Raw genomic sequence first — 17410 nt, 5'->3', positions numbered from 1 at the left:
CTTTCGCACCCGGACCACGCCCTCCGCCGTCGTCTTTACGAACACCGAGGGCTCGGCACTTTTCATGTAGGTCCACATTTTATCGAAAAGTGCGATTTTAGATCGCTGCGTGCATAAAAGAGGAGAGAACATTTTAAATGACAAAAAAAAAACGTGGAATCTTACAAAAACAAAAAATGCACATTGCTACCAAAATCACTGCGTGTACACCGTTCTAGATGAGCTCTGAATAAGCTGAGTTCCATAATCTATAAAATGAAATACTGAGCTGGATTTCAAATCACTTAACATGCACAGTATCTGCTGCGCATCTTTTGTAGAACAGATGCATAGCTGGAAGGGTTTCTTTTATTGACACCTCCTTCCCCTCCCAAAAAGGGCTTAAAACAGACTGCTACAAATCAGACATGATTGATTATTTGTTTAATTATAACCACTAATAGAGCAACACAAAAAAATTTAAAAATTTTATCTATCAGCAAATAGGAACAAAACAGATATACCTCCAATTGTACACTTTATTCTCACAAAACAGATCTGCGTTAAATAAATGGCTAAATAATTCACAATTATTAAAATTAGAAGAGATCTATCACAAACAGCATACAGTAGCTCCAGGACTACAGCTCAGATACAATAAACTGACAATATATGTGCTGATCTAATTACCAAATTTCTTCTAGATTTACACTTCATATGCCTGATATAAAAGTATAATGCTGCCATGGTCTCATAATGCCAGTGACTCAAAATGTATGGCAGATTCAATATACTGTATTTCATATGGAGATTAATCACTTGCATTTAAAAAAAAAAAGACTATTTCCATGGGTTGCAGTATGACACGGTATGGTCATTGTGTGGCCTATCAAGCATGTAATGTAATTAATTGATCACAAAACTCAAGAGAAGAAGAAAGCAATCATAGAAGACGTCTCTCACCCTGAAAAACTCCTTAGTTGAACCTGAGTCCAGAGTTCCATAAGCAATTTCAGTTTGCTTAGCCAAGTCCTCTGCACTCTCAATGGGGGACACCATCCTCTCGACAGTCAGGAAGGCAGCTAAGTTAGCCGTGTAGGACGATATTATGATCAGGGTAAAAAACCACCACACCCCGCCAACAATGCGGCCAGACAGGGATCTATTAACGAGTGTAAAATGAATTCATAGGGATGAAATGAAAGCCACAGGGTTAGATGTTGCAGCCATTTTGGATCGTTTCTGACATTTAATCTTTTTAATCTCCACTGTTCAAAGGGGGGGAAAAAAAACAGATGCATATTATTTCAATATACTTTTAGAATGAAAAATCTGCTTTCAAACTAGAGCTATAAGATGCCACAAACAACATGTGTTGTCAAACAGACAGTCTCATCCACTACCACATAATGAACATATTGATGTTTTAAAATGTGCATTCCCAAAAAAGCATATTGCTAAGAAAAAAGACATGTAGAACATGGACTGTGACAAATACATCGTGGTGCTTTAGCAAACTGACAATGACGCATACTAGCATACTAGACAATAAAGGCTTAGATGTTATAGTTAAACAAGACAGTGTTCAAACAGACAACAACTCAGAGAAACAGCAGAAACAAGCTGACATACAGTTCTACAACAAAAGTGTGTGCTACAAAAACAAGGTGTGATGGCACGGTACATTAACAACGCCACAGACATGACATAAAACGGTTGAGAACATAGCTATACGACGTATGCACACAGCAGACATTTTCGACTTTCCCCACCAGGCTATGTAATAAAGCTAGTCATTGCTAGACGACCATGAAGTAAACTTAGAATACACAAACAACAGTCAAAACTGGACTCGCAACTGTAATTACTGAACGCTGAAATGTTTGACTGGGAGAACTCCAGGTTCATAAGCTACTGTATAGTAAGTCGAGAAAGATCTGAGAAAAGTTGAAGTGACGAAGAAACCAAACATAACTAACCTCAAGTTTAAGTAGTCAAAGCAGTGGGTGGATGTGAATATTCTGACAAATCTCAGATTAATCTGATATAGCACATGAAATTAAACTGTAAACTCTCAAAGTAGTTACTGTGAATAGCATTGTATGTAGCATTCTAAAATAGAAAATCCTCCTATTATACTGTAAATGGGTATAAGGATATTACATTAATAATAAAGTGAGATAAACAAAAAACGGTGCTACAACTGAATCAGATAGATGCAGAATTTGTTTGTGTAGAATCCATTTGGTTTGAATAGATTCTGAAGCACTGCTATTCTGTTAAAGATAAATGTTGCACAGGAATAACATAAAGGGCTTCTTTTCTTTTAGACAGCAATTATTTTGTGACTAAAGATACTTTTCCATGTTTGTGACACTAAGATGGAAACTCCGTTTTAACAATACCTTACGGGTAGGCATCAGGTACCCAAAGGACGCAAGCACTGGTCACCACAATGTGCTTATTTGTTTCAAACCAGTCTCGGTTGACCGCTCAGCTCACAAGGGAGTTTTCCTTAGTGAGAGCGAAGAGGCAGCGAGCATCTGCGCTCGAAGGGAAAACAAACAAGAAAGAAGGCACAGCACAGCCTTTCCGGCGCTTTCCGTTTTCCTGAAAACGGCCGCCGTGAGCAAGCCGCAGTAACACCGACTCAAACCGCTGAACAAAGGAGAATATGCAGCAAAAACACGGTACCCCTCCAAGCAGGCGGGAAAAGAGAGAAACCTGGTGCATTTTAAGGCCCTGGCACGGTGCGTACGCGACCACGGAAGAAATACTCGACCGAGCGTAAACGCAACGCCGCTCGCGCACTCCTCGTCCTCTGCTTGCTCTTCGCTCGTGAGAGATGTACTCTCAGGCAACAAAGGGCAAAATCCACGTCTTAAGAAATAACAAGGGAAACGGAAATATAAGAATTGCTGGACATGGAATTGGAGGAGGTGAGCGCGTACGCACCGTGGGTGTCGGAGAGGACCGAAAATGCACAAAGTTAAAACGCACGTAGACCAACCTTGGCGAAATATCGCATCCTTGCTGCATAAAGGCACCAAGGGAGAACCAGAGACTATTAAATATCCCAAACTCATTTGTGGATTCGTTCGTTTGTATCTGTCCGTCTTCGTACTCCTCCGTGTGCCACTCGTACGGGCTGAAGCGGCTGACTAGGAAGAGAACCACACTGACCCCGATGTAGGCAAAGACGATGCACATCCAGATCTCATACGCCAGGGGATCCAGGAAGGAGAACACCCCCGGTTTAGATTTCTGGGGCTTTTTTATCATGATGGAAATCCCCAGACTCATGAACGGTTTAGAGAAGTCAATCACTTCTTCTCGTACCAGGGTGATAGTTAATGGAGCAACTGCTATGTCTGCTTTCTGCAATAAAAACAAAAACAAAACAACATTCTCAGAGCCAGGCCTTGAAAGCAAAATATACTAAATTGTGAAAACTTCAACATTTCCAGGAGAGGTATGACTAGCAAGCTTCTACTTTTTTTAACAAAGCAACAGTGTCTCTGGTGTACTCATATGCTTGTTTTCTTACCCCATACACTAATTCTCCGACCATTCCATTCCAGATTTTTGTCTCTGCATCTCTGGCTCCATATTTTCCATCACCAACTATCTTCAGCTGGTATTTGAACCCACAGTGCTTGGCTATTTCTGCAGCCAGATCCACACAGTAGCCCTCATACCTATCATTGTCTACAAAGAGGTCGGCATTCTTCTTAAGCATTACGTAAGGGGCTTCCTGAAAAAAAGAAAAATCAGTACTTCTAAGATTATATGTACGCCATGGGAGCACTATATGCAAGACTATAAAACAGACTGTACAATGCTCAGAGCAAATAACCCTCTGTTGTTATATGAACATAACATTAAAAAGCATTACCAATATTGTCGTCACAATCACCGTCTTGTTTTCCATCCCCAGCGATTCATTTGGAAAAACATCTGACTTTGTTACGGCCATTTTGTCAACTTCATTCCAATATCCAATCTGGGGGAAGAGATGGGAAAGAATTGCAGAGCCTCACTCAGAGATACTTGCAACTACAACCTTATCGCTGATATTAATTATATTTAACGCAGTCTTTAATCCATGACAACTGAACTGTGAAAGATACTGTTGTTGCACCTGAGTAGAAATTAATTGACCGGTCTGTGAAAGGGTGGTATTTGACTAGTTCACTCTCAGTTTTGCCCTGAGCAAGTTTCAGGGTGCAATCATGCAATCCTTGTATAAACAGACAGGAAAAAGAAACAGATGTTTGTTCCATGTGCTGACCTATAGGTGCATTGTTACCTTGACAGGGCCACTGTTCTTAAGCTCCATGACATTCACAGAGTAATTGACCCTTTTGCCATGTTGATCAAACTGGATGTTCCCCGTTAGACCTTCTACCCGGACCTGAAACGACAGAGAAGCAGCAAGGCTGTGCATGACCGACTGTCACATTTCCCACGAGGCCGTGCTCCCGTGCAGCGTTCTAACCGCTGGCCGGGAAAACTCCCTGGGGGAGACAGACCGGCGTGTCTGTGGACGCGTCACCTGTTTCAGCGCTCGCTCGATCTCCACCCCCTGGGCCCACGGCACCGCCGGGTTGGCCAAGCAGTCCCCGTTGTTGCCCCGCCGGGTGATGTCGATCTTCTGCTTGTGCAGGTAGCGGAACGCTTCGGTCATCACCTGCACGGCGTCGTAGGTCAGCGCGGATGTGTACTACACAGAGGGAGAGGAGGACAAGGGGACCATTACTGCTCAGGGGCGAACGCTCTCAACAATCGCTGTCAACATTCCGCTCTTTAGCCACTAGCCCAAGAGGCGCCTCACCCTGATTTTACTGTCGGCACCCGGGTACTCCTTCTCCTCCAGGGCCTCCCACCGCTGGTCGAACTTGGCCACCAGGGGATCGTCAAAATCTACGATCTGAAATCCGGAGACGTTTGCTCCGCCATACTGAATTTTAGATAAATCGCCATCCACAAAGCCCTGAGAAAGAAAACAAAAATAACACTTAGATGGATCAGTGATTACAATTTCTCTGTATGAAATTATGTAAATTATGTTCTGGCTGTTTACCAATATGGTATAACTTCTGAGATACAAACACATTGGAAATGCAAATCATTCAAAACCATAAAATGTTCACAACTCAGAAAGTGGTTTGAAAAAAAAAACATTAAATGTGTTTGCACTATTGACTTTAATCATAAACATACCTTTCTATAGGCTTGCTATACAAGTAGAGTAGTCCATCCTTAGTGTATAATCAATAATCAAACCACTCAAGCTGTCATGCTGGGGTCACATTAGAACACGTTGTTTATTTCTTCACCAGAATTTTGGTGACCCAGAATCCCAAACTGTTTGATTTTGTTCTTGTTCTTCTATATGCTAAAATTGATATATTATTCTGCAACAATAGTCTTAAGACATGCTATTTTGCCTAATTTTGATAGTATTTTAACTTATTTATCCATGTTGTTTCTGTTTCTGGTTGTTCTGTTCTCTTCAGTGATAATATGAAGCTTGATAAGGTGTGATTGCATGTTCTACTTTTGTTTTCCTATCCCATTTGTCACTCTGAGGTTCTATTATGAGTGTTTAATCTTGTATTTACAGAATGCAGCAAAGCACCAAATGTCAAAAATATATGATGAACTATCAGTGACTTTGAAATTTGTAAAATAGAGAGTATGCATTTCTTACTGAATTTCAAACACTGTTAGCATATCTTGAAAATTAATGGGTATAAGGAACTGCGGTAATGAATCAATATAACAGCAGGTCATTAATACAGGACAGCAGCTTAGGGACACTGAAAACATACCAGATTTGCAATGATGTAGTGATATCCTTTCACATGTCTGCCAATTGTGATGACCTGAAAAGAAGACACAGTTAAATCTTAATTCAGCTAAGACATCTGCAGGCTGTAAGCATATTATTTCATCATCTTTTATCAACATACTGGCCAGGTCAACACCTAATTTGACAAGCTTCATTAAACACAGGGATTGAAGCTGTCCCACAGTGGTCCAGTTGTTGCATACTATTTTATGATGACCACATCTCCACTTTGTTTTCCTCAATACTGACCAAAGGCAAAATGTTTTAAAATAATATATACATTGCTTACTGGCTTGCAATTATCATGAATGGTAAACATTGTTACAATAGCTAAGCCAATTAAAACGGAATCATATCTGTAAACAGTCGTCATTAAAATAGAAAACCAAATATATGACATAATGAAAATCTTAGTAAGCACCAGTCTCTATGATATATTGAGTATTATTTCAGCTCAACAGTTTTCAAGTTCAACAAGTGCAGTCCAGGTACTCAGCCACCTCTGCTATTCTACAATTAATGAAGCCAAACAGCTTCTCCAAATTGCTTATATAAGTTAATGGATAGTATGAAGTCATCAGCGCAATTCACCCATGATAAGCACACTGGAGCCTGTCACATTGTGTTCCAATGGCCAACAAGTACAATTGGACATCACACTGATTCCAAATGAATGATGCAATCTCAGCTGGCATCCAGTATATGTGGATTTTTTTTTTTGAAAGGATAGTGAATCAATAATAGGTCATTCTGCAGCTACTTCTACAGTAACAAAACTTGAATGATAAAGGTATCTATGAATCACCCACCCCGCAGTCTGAAAGCAAACAAGCAAAAACAAACGTTTGAACTGGTTGCTGATATACAGGTAATTTCTTTTGAAGTGTTTTTTTTTTCGCAGAATGCTCATTGAAATTATGCTTTTTCTCTCAGTTCATTTCAATTAATATCTGAGTATAGTGAAGCTGTGTTGAAGTTTCACATTAAATAAATATATAAAAAATGTAAATACCAAATACACAATACCGTAGAAATGGAAGTAACATTATCAATGCATGGTTTGATGTGGAAGGATAGGTCTATTTTTCAATAGCAAAACAATCCAAGAAATAAAATGCAAATCACACACATGCACACACACTCACATGTACGCATGCGCACACACATGCACAGGTCACACAGGGGGGATGGGACCAGGGTGAGCAGTCTTTCAGGAGGTATTAACATAGCTGACATGCTCTGTGAAAGCAAACCATATCCAGCACGTACATGGTACAGTATATGGAACAGAAAGTTATAATAAATAAACCATCTCCCAGAATGTATGGGAGACTTTCACTTTCTGTATAATTTCAAATAAATAGCCAGTTTTGCATAAGTATTTTATAGCACAAAAATTATTTTTGCAATATAAAGTAATATTTAAAACCAGGTTTCAGGTACAGAAGGGACAATAAACCTACCATAGAAATGATATAAAGAGCCAATTTTATCATGTTTTTATTTTATTTTCCCAGGATCATGTAATATAAAAATTTGTTCTAAGACAATTTGTACCTTTAGATTTTGTTTAAAAACAGTGAAATAGTATAGCACTATGGAGTGTTCTGTCTCTAAAACTGCACTCATAGCCTAAGAAAGCTCACGAGCACAATTTGAGAGAGGGATATCGGTGCTTTGTAAAATCAATTATAAATAAGCACCTGTGCAAAATTAATGAAGGCCATTTCCGTTTTTACTTTTCTTATGGACACTGTGTCTTTTTGAGCTAACTCTACAACTCCATTTTCCTCTGTACCAACAATTCCAACGAATCATAAATAAAGACATTGAGACCTATATTATTGTTTGCTAGTAAGGTTTAAACCAAGGCCAGTTGTGCTTTTGCCCTGTAGGCCTTCCAAAACCAGGAGTGGTTCTAGACCATGAGAAACATTATTGCATTGAGGATTAGTGTATTAACTAATGTGCTCCACAAGAGGCAAGGAGGCCAGGTTTAATCTGTTAGCATTGTGTTGCATTATGGTCACTTATCTCTGAAGCCTCATTCTTAAACCCCTCCCTCTCCAATTGTGCCCCACGTCTGATATTAAATGATATTGACATTCTGCTTGATACTAATGCAAGAAGCAGTACATTGTATTCACATGGGGACATTCCTGTTTTTGATTCATCCCTCAAAGTAACAATAACTACTTGTCTATGTTTACTGGATTAAAGTTCCATAACTGTGGCAACGGTCCATACAGAGCTGGTTAAAAGGCCTTTACATTTTTGGCTCCTACTACTTAGTCTTAACTCGTTACTCTAAATGATCGTAAAGCTAGGGTCAAAGACCTGGGTTTCCATTTACAAAATTGTTTTATAATCAGATTGTATCTTAAATAGTGGCTGTTTTTCAACAATCATTTTTTTGTCATTTTATGTTTGCCATTGGGCGCAACGAGTGCTCAAGCTGTTCTAGCTGGGTCTCTCTCGCAAAAGAAAGGATAAAAATAAACAATAAAATGGGAACTTTTTTAATTAAAGATTATAAGAGAACGACAACTAACATAATAATAGTAGTAGAGGCAGCCATTTTGTTAAAAGCTGGAGAAAATGTTAATGTTAAGGCCCCATTCCAAATGGGGCAGGCATTTATGACTCACCTGCTCCATGATGTCTTTCACTTTGTCCTGCTCACAGTCTAAAATGACCCTCCTTTCTTTCTTATTCTCAAGGTCTTGAAAGAGGGAGCGATATGCTTCGTCCTTCTTTTCATCTTTCAGGTTGCCTACGTTGATGGCAGTCACCTGCCATTTCCTCTCCGCGGCGGTGTCCAGCACAACCTGAAGAGTGGACAATCCTGGGCAGAAAGAAGCTACTAGTTATTTCCAGGATTGGAGTGTGTGTCATCTTTCTTTCAAATGATGATAATAAAGACAAGTAGATGAACACAGACCCAACTGATAAATTGCAATGCACCCTGGTAAAACACACTGGGTCCAGAGTTTAGGACAATCAATATGAATAGTATTCTTTTATTTTACTCCTTTTTGGTTGTGGTGTCATCATTTATACTCAACCAAAGCATAACAGCACATGCAAAAGTAGATTTCCAATCAGTTTAAATGCCCTTTTTTCCCAAATACATTGTAATTGTTTAGCATTACAGTTTGTGTATGAAAGTGAACACTCAGCCTATGGTTGCATGCAAAGTGCATTTTATTACTCATTTTCTGTAAAGAAAAAGCACTAAGTGGAAACAGACATTACCTATATCTGTATCTGTTCAAGCAAAAAAATGATCTATATCTCTGTTCAGACAGAAAACTGTAAGTGTTCAAACCAGACATTGTGTAATCTAGCCTAATGTACATCGCCACTACAACTGTGCTTTTAAAATGCCATTATTAAAAAAACATAATGATATGTCATCGTTTCAACAGTGACATATCATTGATAATGAATTCATCAAGAAGCTGTATTTTACAAACAACACGAATATTCTAAATGATACACAACTGCACTGTATAATAGTCCCTGTCTGAGAAACATTAGCGCTGCCTCCAGAACCCCTTGAACCCGACATGCACAAAAAATATCCCGGTGTCAAAGAGGTTAGTCAGCACATCATGACTCAATGATGTCATTTTCCTATTTCAAGCTGGCTTCTTGTCATGGGTGGGAATTAACCTGTATATTTTAAATAATAGAAGTTTTGCCCTGTTACATTATGTCTTTGAAATTATTAGATGCTTTTAAGTGAAATTATTTATCTTCACTCACTGTTTATCGTATACAATTCTTATATGAAGGTCTTCACTATCGGATATAGAGGGAATAGTGCATTTAGCCGCGAGGTTTTTGAAGAATCACTTATCATTAAATAAACGTGACAAATTTCGTCTTTTCCGGAGAGACAGAAGAGGAAAGGTTTTCCTGTCGATTGTGCTGTTGCCGACGGCACATCTTTAATGTTCACCCACCAGGCAGAGAGACACGCGGCTCCATTTTTCCGCAGGAGAAGATCAATTGTGAGAGCTTAATTTGGTCTTCACCGAGCTTTGAGCTATATGTCAAGAACTGAACGTGCTTCGCTGGAAGCTTTCTGCCCTTTGAGAGATCCTCGCAGTTCACGCTCAGCACACTTCCGCTAAATTCCAAAATGTAAATTTTAAATGTAATACCGCAATTGCTCAGGCAGCAATCCAGTTAACAGTGCTTACTGTGCATGATTATATTAGTTTTCCTTCAGTCATTTAAGTGGTCTTCAGACAGTAAATAGGAAATTTAAGTTGAGATTAAAATTACTACTGCACTCAGTACTCGGCACTTTTGCTGTCTATACTATCTTACAAAGAAAAAACATCTGTTAAAGAAAACACACAGGCATGCACTGACCTGGTGCAGGCACCATGGAACTGTTGGTCAGTGAAGACACGCCTTGTTTTACACCATGCAAATTACTTCCTGTTACTGTGTGTACAACTGGAAATGGATGATGGGTTGAATCACTTTTTCGTATATGTAGGTGCATTAATGACATTGAAGTGGTTAATTCCTATTAGGGTAGATTCTATAAGTCAGCTACGTAGCTGGGTAATAGAGAGCCTAGAGTGGCAACACAGGCCAGAGGCCAGAGCTGTAGCACCATCGCTTTAACTTGCAGTAGCAGTGTTCAGTCTGAAGATGTATAATATAGAGAACTGATTGTTGTTTGTGCGTGTAAATATATTTTCGTTATTTTTTGTTTGTTATCACCATTATCACTAAAAATAAAATTCCAGCATTTTAAGGAACTATTTGTTCTCTGTACCTCCTTAAGACCACTACTGTACTGTGCCATATAACAATTACTGTGTCCTTAGGTTAACCAGTGCTAATACAGTCTCAATTAAAATATCTAAACTAAAAGAAATGCAGACCTCGTTTTCACTCCCAAGGGACGGAGTAGGGTGTGCACTCAGTTAACCATGATTGAATCTTAGAATTCAATCTTAACAGTGGATTCACATCCAAAGTTAGGGTTTTTTATTCAGCATATGACCTGACTTACTGTTTGCCATTTTCAGTTGTGGTGTTGAAAACCAGGCTTTCTACTGTTAATTTATCCAACCTTAAAGTGATGGCTTAGAATTACTAACTTATTGAATGTTATTGTTAAGCTAACAAAAATAAAAAAAACAATAAAAAGAAGAAAGACCAAGATGTGTGCGTTCAGGGTAGCTAATAAATATGCCAACACTGTCTAGCTATCAAATTATGTTCTGTCCTGCAGGAGGCAAGATGTCAGCACTAGAATTGGGAAAATGATGAACTGAATGTTTCCCAGGTCGTGTGTTACTAATAAAACCTCAGAAAATGGCTGTGTGGGCGAGAGACAGTCAGTCTGTCAGTGGTAATCTCACAGAGGGTGGAACAGGACATAGAGCCATCTGCAGCTACCCACAGCGCACAGAAAAAATTAAGTCCCCGTAAGAAAGTGGTGGGCAGAAGCCACAGCCATTTTCACAGCTATATTTGAACACCGATTCGAGGATTACCCTGTACAAATTGCAGAATGTTCATTTTTTCAAGTTTTAAACAAATTGGGCGTTTCTACATCCGCACGTTTATTTTTCCTTCTATTCATTGTTATGTTTGTTAGAAGTGAAAGGTTGTCCTGTCGTTCACTAGCTCTGAGAGGTCATTCTTATGGGCATATAGTGGATTGTATAAAAATTCATAATTTTCTATCACCTTCTCAATGTAATAAACGTACAGGCCAAAAAGAGAGGAACAAGACGTGACAGCAGAGACACCATGGCTGTAAACTGTTTCCTAACAAAGCAGGGTTTAACATAAAACTCTGATCCCTCTTACAGTGACTGAGGTGCAAACTTGGAAAGACAGTTTTAAGCAGATTACTGCTGCCTCTTCAGAGGATGACATCACCAGCTGATGAGCAATTTAAAAATCTGCAGAGGAATCAACCCTTGAAATCAGCACACGTTGCTTGTGGTACAGCATAATCCCACATATCCAACCCTGCTGAGACTGGAATAATTGGCGATAATTGTATACAATGAAAAATAAGCATTTTTACATATTCAATGGCAAATTGTGATCTCTCCCTTTGACAGTCGTGCTTGTGCCAAGTATTGACATTTCGACTTTCGTTGCATAGTAGTGAAATCTCATGAGATCTCAATGACAGATCTGTTAAATTATACTGTACCCAGTCAAAGCAATGCCTTTATAAAGCTTGTCTGTGCACCCTAATGAACAGTTATCTTCAAAAATGCAAAGCAAAGTTTGGAAAGGAAATATCATGTAGATGGAATCCAAGTTGTAATATAACCTTGTTTATATACTATCTTATGTATAATATCTATGTTGTTCCTGAGTCGTTACTCTGTACTGTAAGTTGCATGCTGCTCCTCAAAGCTAAATAAGCCATTGTGGGCCTCCACTCGTTAACTGTCTTCTGTCCACTCAGCAGGAAAGTTCAGCAGAGGTGGCAGCAACTTTCCTCCAAGGGTCTCCCACAATGAGGGGGCCTGATTTATTACACTGGACATATTCACAAAGGTAATGAATCAACACCATTTTTGAGCCACATATTGATACATACAGTAGATGTGCAGGGAACTGTACAAAGCAATAATACTGGCAGATGATTCGATATCCAGACCAAGGCAGCCAGAGTTTTGGGGCCATGCCACTTACCGACTCAGAGCTGCTAGTGTGGAACCCAGAAGTAAATATTCAAAAGGCAGACAATAAAGGCATCTGGTGCATTCACAAAATTGTAGCCAGGAGGTTGCGCTAGGTTACGCATTGACATTTAAATGTGCCACAGACTATACCAATGACTGAGCAATTGCTATATGTACCAACACAAAAAGCTCTGGTGTGTTGTACTCTTTTTTTATCAGAGACAGTACATCTTGCTCCCAACATCCACAGGAGTTATCTGAAGGTTAGCCTCATCAACCGTGCTTTTTGTATTCTTGTGGATATAGCATCTGGCGGTAAAGTCTTTGTTTTCTGTGATAAGCTCACTGATACTATAGTGAGAAGCCCCTGGTTAACTCTAACCTGAGCTTGAGTGTAATCAACTCCTACCAGATTTACATATTCTTCTCCTTTAACAAAATCTATTTCATTGTGTTAACTTTTCTCCAGAAATTCCCAGATGTCCCTGTTTTAAATCACTTATCAGTGTTTACTTTGCATTTTTCTGCACAGTAACACAAAGGTGAGGTGAGGGAACGCTAATACTAGCTTAAGGGAAAGGTGATACTAATCATTAACAAAGCTAATTTAAGCTGTTTGGGCTCCCAAAGTGCTTGTTCATCTTGAAAGACTAGATACTGCATTGGACGTTGGAGAATTTATATGTCGAGTGTTATGTGTGCAGACTGCGCGATTTCACAAAAAACAAAACTTATTGTGAAACTGATACAATTTTCTGTTTAACCCAAGTGGCTGTGGGCCATATATGACCATGACATTTGGTGCCAGAAACTAAATAAACAAAACTTGTGATATATAATTGGAGGTGTGACGAGAGTTAATCCCTAAAATTGCATGCACCTTGATCTGAATATGAGTTAATATTAAGTCAGAATCATGGTTTACTCTCTTCTGAATGGATTTCACAGCATCGATACTTCCAACTTTTTCTGTTTTCACAGACACGACATGGCCGCCAGTAGAATGCACTTACAGCGCACATGCATAACAGCTGAAACAATGGGACCATAACGCCGCCCTCACTGCCGTGAATGGAAAATATAATCACGTTCTATACTTCTGAGTGCTTTCTAATCCAGTTGAACAGCTCACACAAAGGGGCAGTCACTCAAGCAGCACATGTACAGTTCCTCTAAAAAGTAATGAAATTACACCGCCATCGCTATGTGAATTCGGCTTATCAGGTACTCTGCTCCACCTTTACAGCCCCACAATGCCTCAAGCTCTGACTACTAATTTGAAAGGGTCTCCCTCCCAGTCAAAATAATGCTGTGTGGTGAAACAAATATACTGAACTGTCTCTGCCAAATGGCATTTCAATGAAATGTGTTATTTTCCATTTTCAACGTTAGCAGAATAACTGCATAGACTACTGAACTGACTGTTAAAGTGCTTGAGAATTGCATGCAGTTACACACCAATTACAGTAATGTGTAGAACATTAAATTGAATTTGATTTAAATGCATCAAATGAAAATAATGAGGAAAGCTTAGAAAAATTCTGGTGAAATTCAAATAAAAATTCAAAGAATCTGACCATGCTTTTCAATAAATTAATTTTTTTCTAACCTGTATTTTGGTGTACTTTGGTTTATAGCTCCCAGACAATAGGGCCTAGGACCATCAAACCACTGCTAGAGTGTTCACAGACAGCGGCCCCGAGAAGCAGAGACTATGCTTCGGGCGCTACCACCCCGCGCGATTTTACACGAATATTACCAACCGGGACTTTAAGCCGCCGATCGGAAAAAAATGCAGCCGGCTAACGCATTCAAGGTTCAATAGCTCCCAGACAATAGGGCCTAGGACCATCAAACCACTGCTAGAGTGTTCACAGACAGCGGCCGCGAGAAGCAGAGCCTATGCTTTGGGCGCTACCACCACGCGCGATTAAGAACTTATATTCACAACTAACAATTGAATTTTGTAAGGGCATGTAGAAGGTCAACATATTCAACAGTAAAATAAGAATAGTGCAGGGAGTTTTGATAAGGTGGCTAGCTTTTCATAAGGTACATTTGCAATCTTAATAGTTTTCAGGGAAGGCAAGCCACTAATGACTGAGACACAGGTTGTTTAGGGTAAGACAATCTTACCAATGTGGTTATTTCAAGATCACAAATTCACACAATTGCAGATATGAATTTTGACAATGTTCAAATAATTAAACTTCAAACTAACTATTTAACACTGTATTAAAACAGTTACAAAAATCACAAGTTTAACCCATTCAAGCAACTAAGTGGCATTAGCAGACATTACATGTGAACATGCCATTTCAGAATGTATGGCAGTAAGTATGTATCATAAAACATACTCATGGTTTGGCCATGGTTCAAGGTATTCAAGCATCATATAAAGATACTTCTTCTGAATCACACACAGAAATGCCATGATCTGGAGAAAATTTCTCAAAAAAACGTGTGCACCATGATGGAAGACATTGAAGAACAAGGAAGCAATCGATTCACTTACCTCTGTCGCTGTCATACAGATAGGCAAACTTGTCCCACTTGTAGTACTCGATCAAACTAAGAAGGGGTCCTTTGATATCCGGTCTCATTTGTAAGATGAACTGATGGGCCCCATCCACAGGAAAGCTTGGCGTTATAAAAGAGACGTGAAGAGTTCCGCAAAACGACGTTATCGTGTTGACGGATTTCTTATCGTAAAATCCGAAAATAGCATACACCCCTCTTGAAAACTGGGAGCAGACTGCAAAAAGAGAAGAAATATTTGTGAGTAAGCCTTCCCCTGACAGACGGTATAGTTAATTGGTGTTTAGTTGATACAAATTCAAATCGTCTAACACAAATGCGTATACTAATTCATACTGATGTACAAATTCAGTAAAACCTTGCAAAAACCTCCTTTACCCATTACCCCACACTATTATTTCATTCAGTGATTTTTAGCGGTAAGAGTATTGGATGCCTGTAACTGAAATGCTCTAGAGAGGAGGAGTAATGGGATTTTGACCTAATTGATGTTTTTTTTTTTTTTTTTAATTGAAAGTAACTAATGAGCATACTTCATAAAGCTTACAATTTACAATTTTAAGATTCATGTGATTCAAGATTACTATGCTTAATTATAATACAGCTATTATATTTAGCTTCATGTGCTATTATCCCCATCTCTTTAGAGCCAGGATTACATGTAAACTGAAAAAAGTAGCAAAGCTGTCTATGAAGCAATCATGCAATGGCATTGTCAGAAAAAGCTATCTGGTCATCACATACAGTAAGATAAGTGCAATTTTAACCACACTGTGGATATATGAATGTGTTGTGCAGTGCAACAACTTGCATGTAGCTGCAGTGATTTAATTCAACTTTCGTAACATGTTCAAAACTTAAGATTTGGGGGTTGGGATCGACATAAGACATGTACAGTCGCTAAGAATCATTACAATTATAAACTGTTAAGACAATTGAATAATGGGATATTACACCTGGATTTAATCAATATTAAGTGTTTGTATTTTTTTAGGGAATTGAAGCAGCACAAATCACAAATGTTAAATACTGTTAAAAAAAGTAGAAACTTCAATTATAATTATACATTTAATTTAAGGACTCAGGCCTATCGGACCATTTAACATCATTCTTTATGTTGGGTTAGAGTTACCCAACATTTGGTACCTGTCTGCTCGTGATATACCAGGAGACCCATTCCAAAGTCCTGGCTATGAATTAAGTACGAAGCTGGAAGTATGTGTTAAATGTTTTTATGAGGCAGACGGGTTTGTGGTTCTTTAGTTATAATTGATTCTTTATGACTCCTCATGACAGGCCTTGCTGGGAACATTAGGCTGAGCCACCTGGAAATTCAATTCCTCACCATGTAATATTCACATCCTCCATGCCCTCAATACATCCACCGCAAAAAATGCTACATTTTCAATCAGAAATTGCCCCGAGCAACATTTTATCTTTTATCTTAGGGTAAAATGTTTCTTTTTTTATTATATTTTTGCAAGTTCATAAGCATGTATTAATCAATGGAAAATTCTATAGTTTTGTAGGCATTTATCTACTCAAGCATGCTTCCCAATAGCAAGAGAAAATCGAAATTAGCAAGACAATGTATCAACATTTGCTTCTTTAAACTCTAGGCACGATGCTAAAACACTATAATCATAACCAATCTTTAGAACAAATTTGCAATATACTTCCTTACAAAATCTCAGGAGGGGCAATCAATTGATACATAATCAATAGCTTCATTATGAATTCCTGATTAAAGACGATACTAAGCAAAAAACAAATTAATATTACTATTGGTCATGTTAGAGAAACATTTATTTTTATATTTAATTGAAATTAATAATTAAATGCAGTAGGTGAATATCATAGTCATATACAATATATCAGCAAATCGCAAAACCATGTCATGGAAATGAGAGGTAAATTTATGTTGCTAGGCTTTTGGGAAATGTGCCTCTGTTATGACCATATATAATCAAGTTTGCAGACAGGATTGAGATATCTAAGTGTGAGTACCATTCATGTTCATGGGTAAAGTCAGAGCCATCTGCAAATTTCAGCTAAAGCTCCCAAGGAGATGATTATAATGATGTAGACACTCATCTTGAGAAATGCACAAGCCTCTCTGGCAAGAAGCAAATTTGCAAATATGGAGGAAGGCCTATCTTGCTTTGAGGCTGATTTGCATTTCTAGTTCTACAGTCCTTTTCTGGATCAAGGAAAAGATGGATTTCAATGTACCCTGGTTTCTCTTAAGAAGTGATTTGGAAGAGTTTTCCCCACAGAACAATGATCCAAAACATGCAATATCACTTACAGGAAATGAGATCTTTAAGGAAACACTAAAATCAATTCTCTGGTCTGGCTA

The 17410-nt window shown here is 38.6% G+C and overlaps 1 protein-coding gene across 9 annotated transcripts in view; it reads right to left on the bottom strand.

Annotated features, from left to right (window-relative positions):
* Positions 1-17410, bottom strand: part of LOC135259808 (glutamate receptor 2-like) — a 36707-nt gene that overhangs the window by 5431 nt on the left and 13866 nt on the right. For all 9 annotated transcript variants that reach the window (XR_010331380.1, XR_010331381.1, XM_064344572.1 and 6 more), the window contains exons 3-13: positions 15029-15268; positions 8482-8678; positions 5814-5867; positions 4814-4972; positions 4535-4702; positions 4289-4393; positions 3875-3982; positions 3527-3733; positions 2990-3357; positions 943-1141; positions 1-105 (exon numbers count right to left, since the gene is read on the bottom strand). The exon at positions 1-105 is cut by the window's left edge and continues 143 nt beyond it. Coding sequence is in view for 7 of the 9 variants with exons in the window: in XM_064344572.1 (XP_064200642.1) it covers positions 1-105; positions 943-1141; positions 2990-3357; positions 3527-3733; positions 3875-3982; positions 4289-4393; positions 4535-4702; positions 4814-4972; positions 5814-5867; positions 8482-8678; positions 15029-15268 (1910 nt within the window). In the remaining 2 variants the exon portion in view is untranslated. The remainder of the gene's footprint in view (positions 106-942; positions 1142-2989; positions 3358-3526; positions 3734-3874; positions 3983-4288; positions 4394-4534; positions 4703-4813; positions 4973-5813; positions 5868-8481; positions 8679-15028; positions 15269-17410) is intronic.

Source organism: Anguilla rostrata, chromosome 7 (assembly GCF_018555375.3).
Source record: "Anguilla rostrata isolate EN2019 chromosome 7, ASM1855537v3, whole genome shotgun sequence".
In the NCBI taxonomy this organism is placed as follows: domain Eukaryota; kingdom Metazoa; phylum Chordata; class Actinopteri; order Anguilliformes; family Anguillidae; genus Anguilla; species Anguilla rostrata.
The sequence above is the reverse complement of the archived record's forward strand: the minus strand, read 5'-3'. Positions and strand labels throughout refer to the sequence as shown.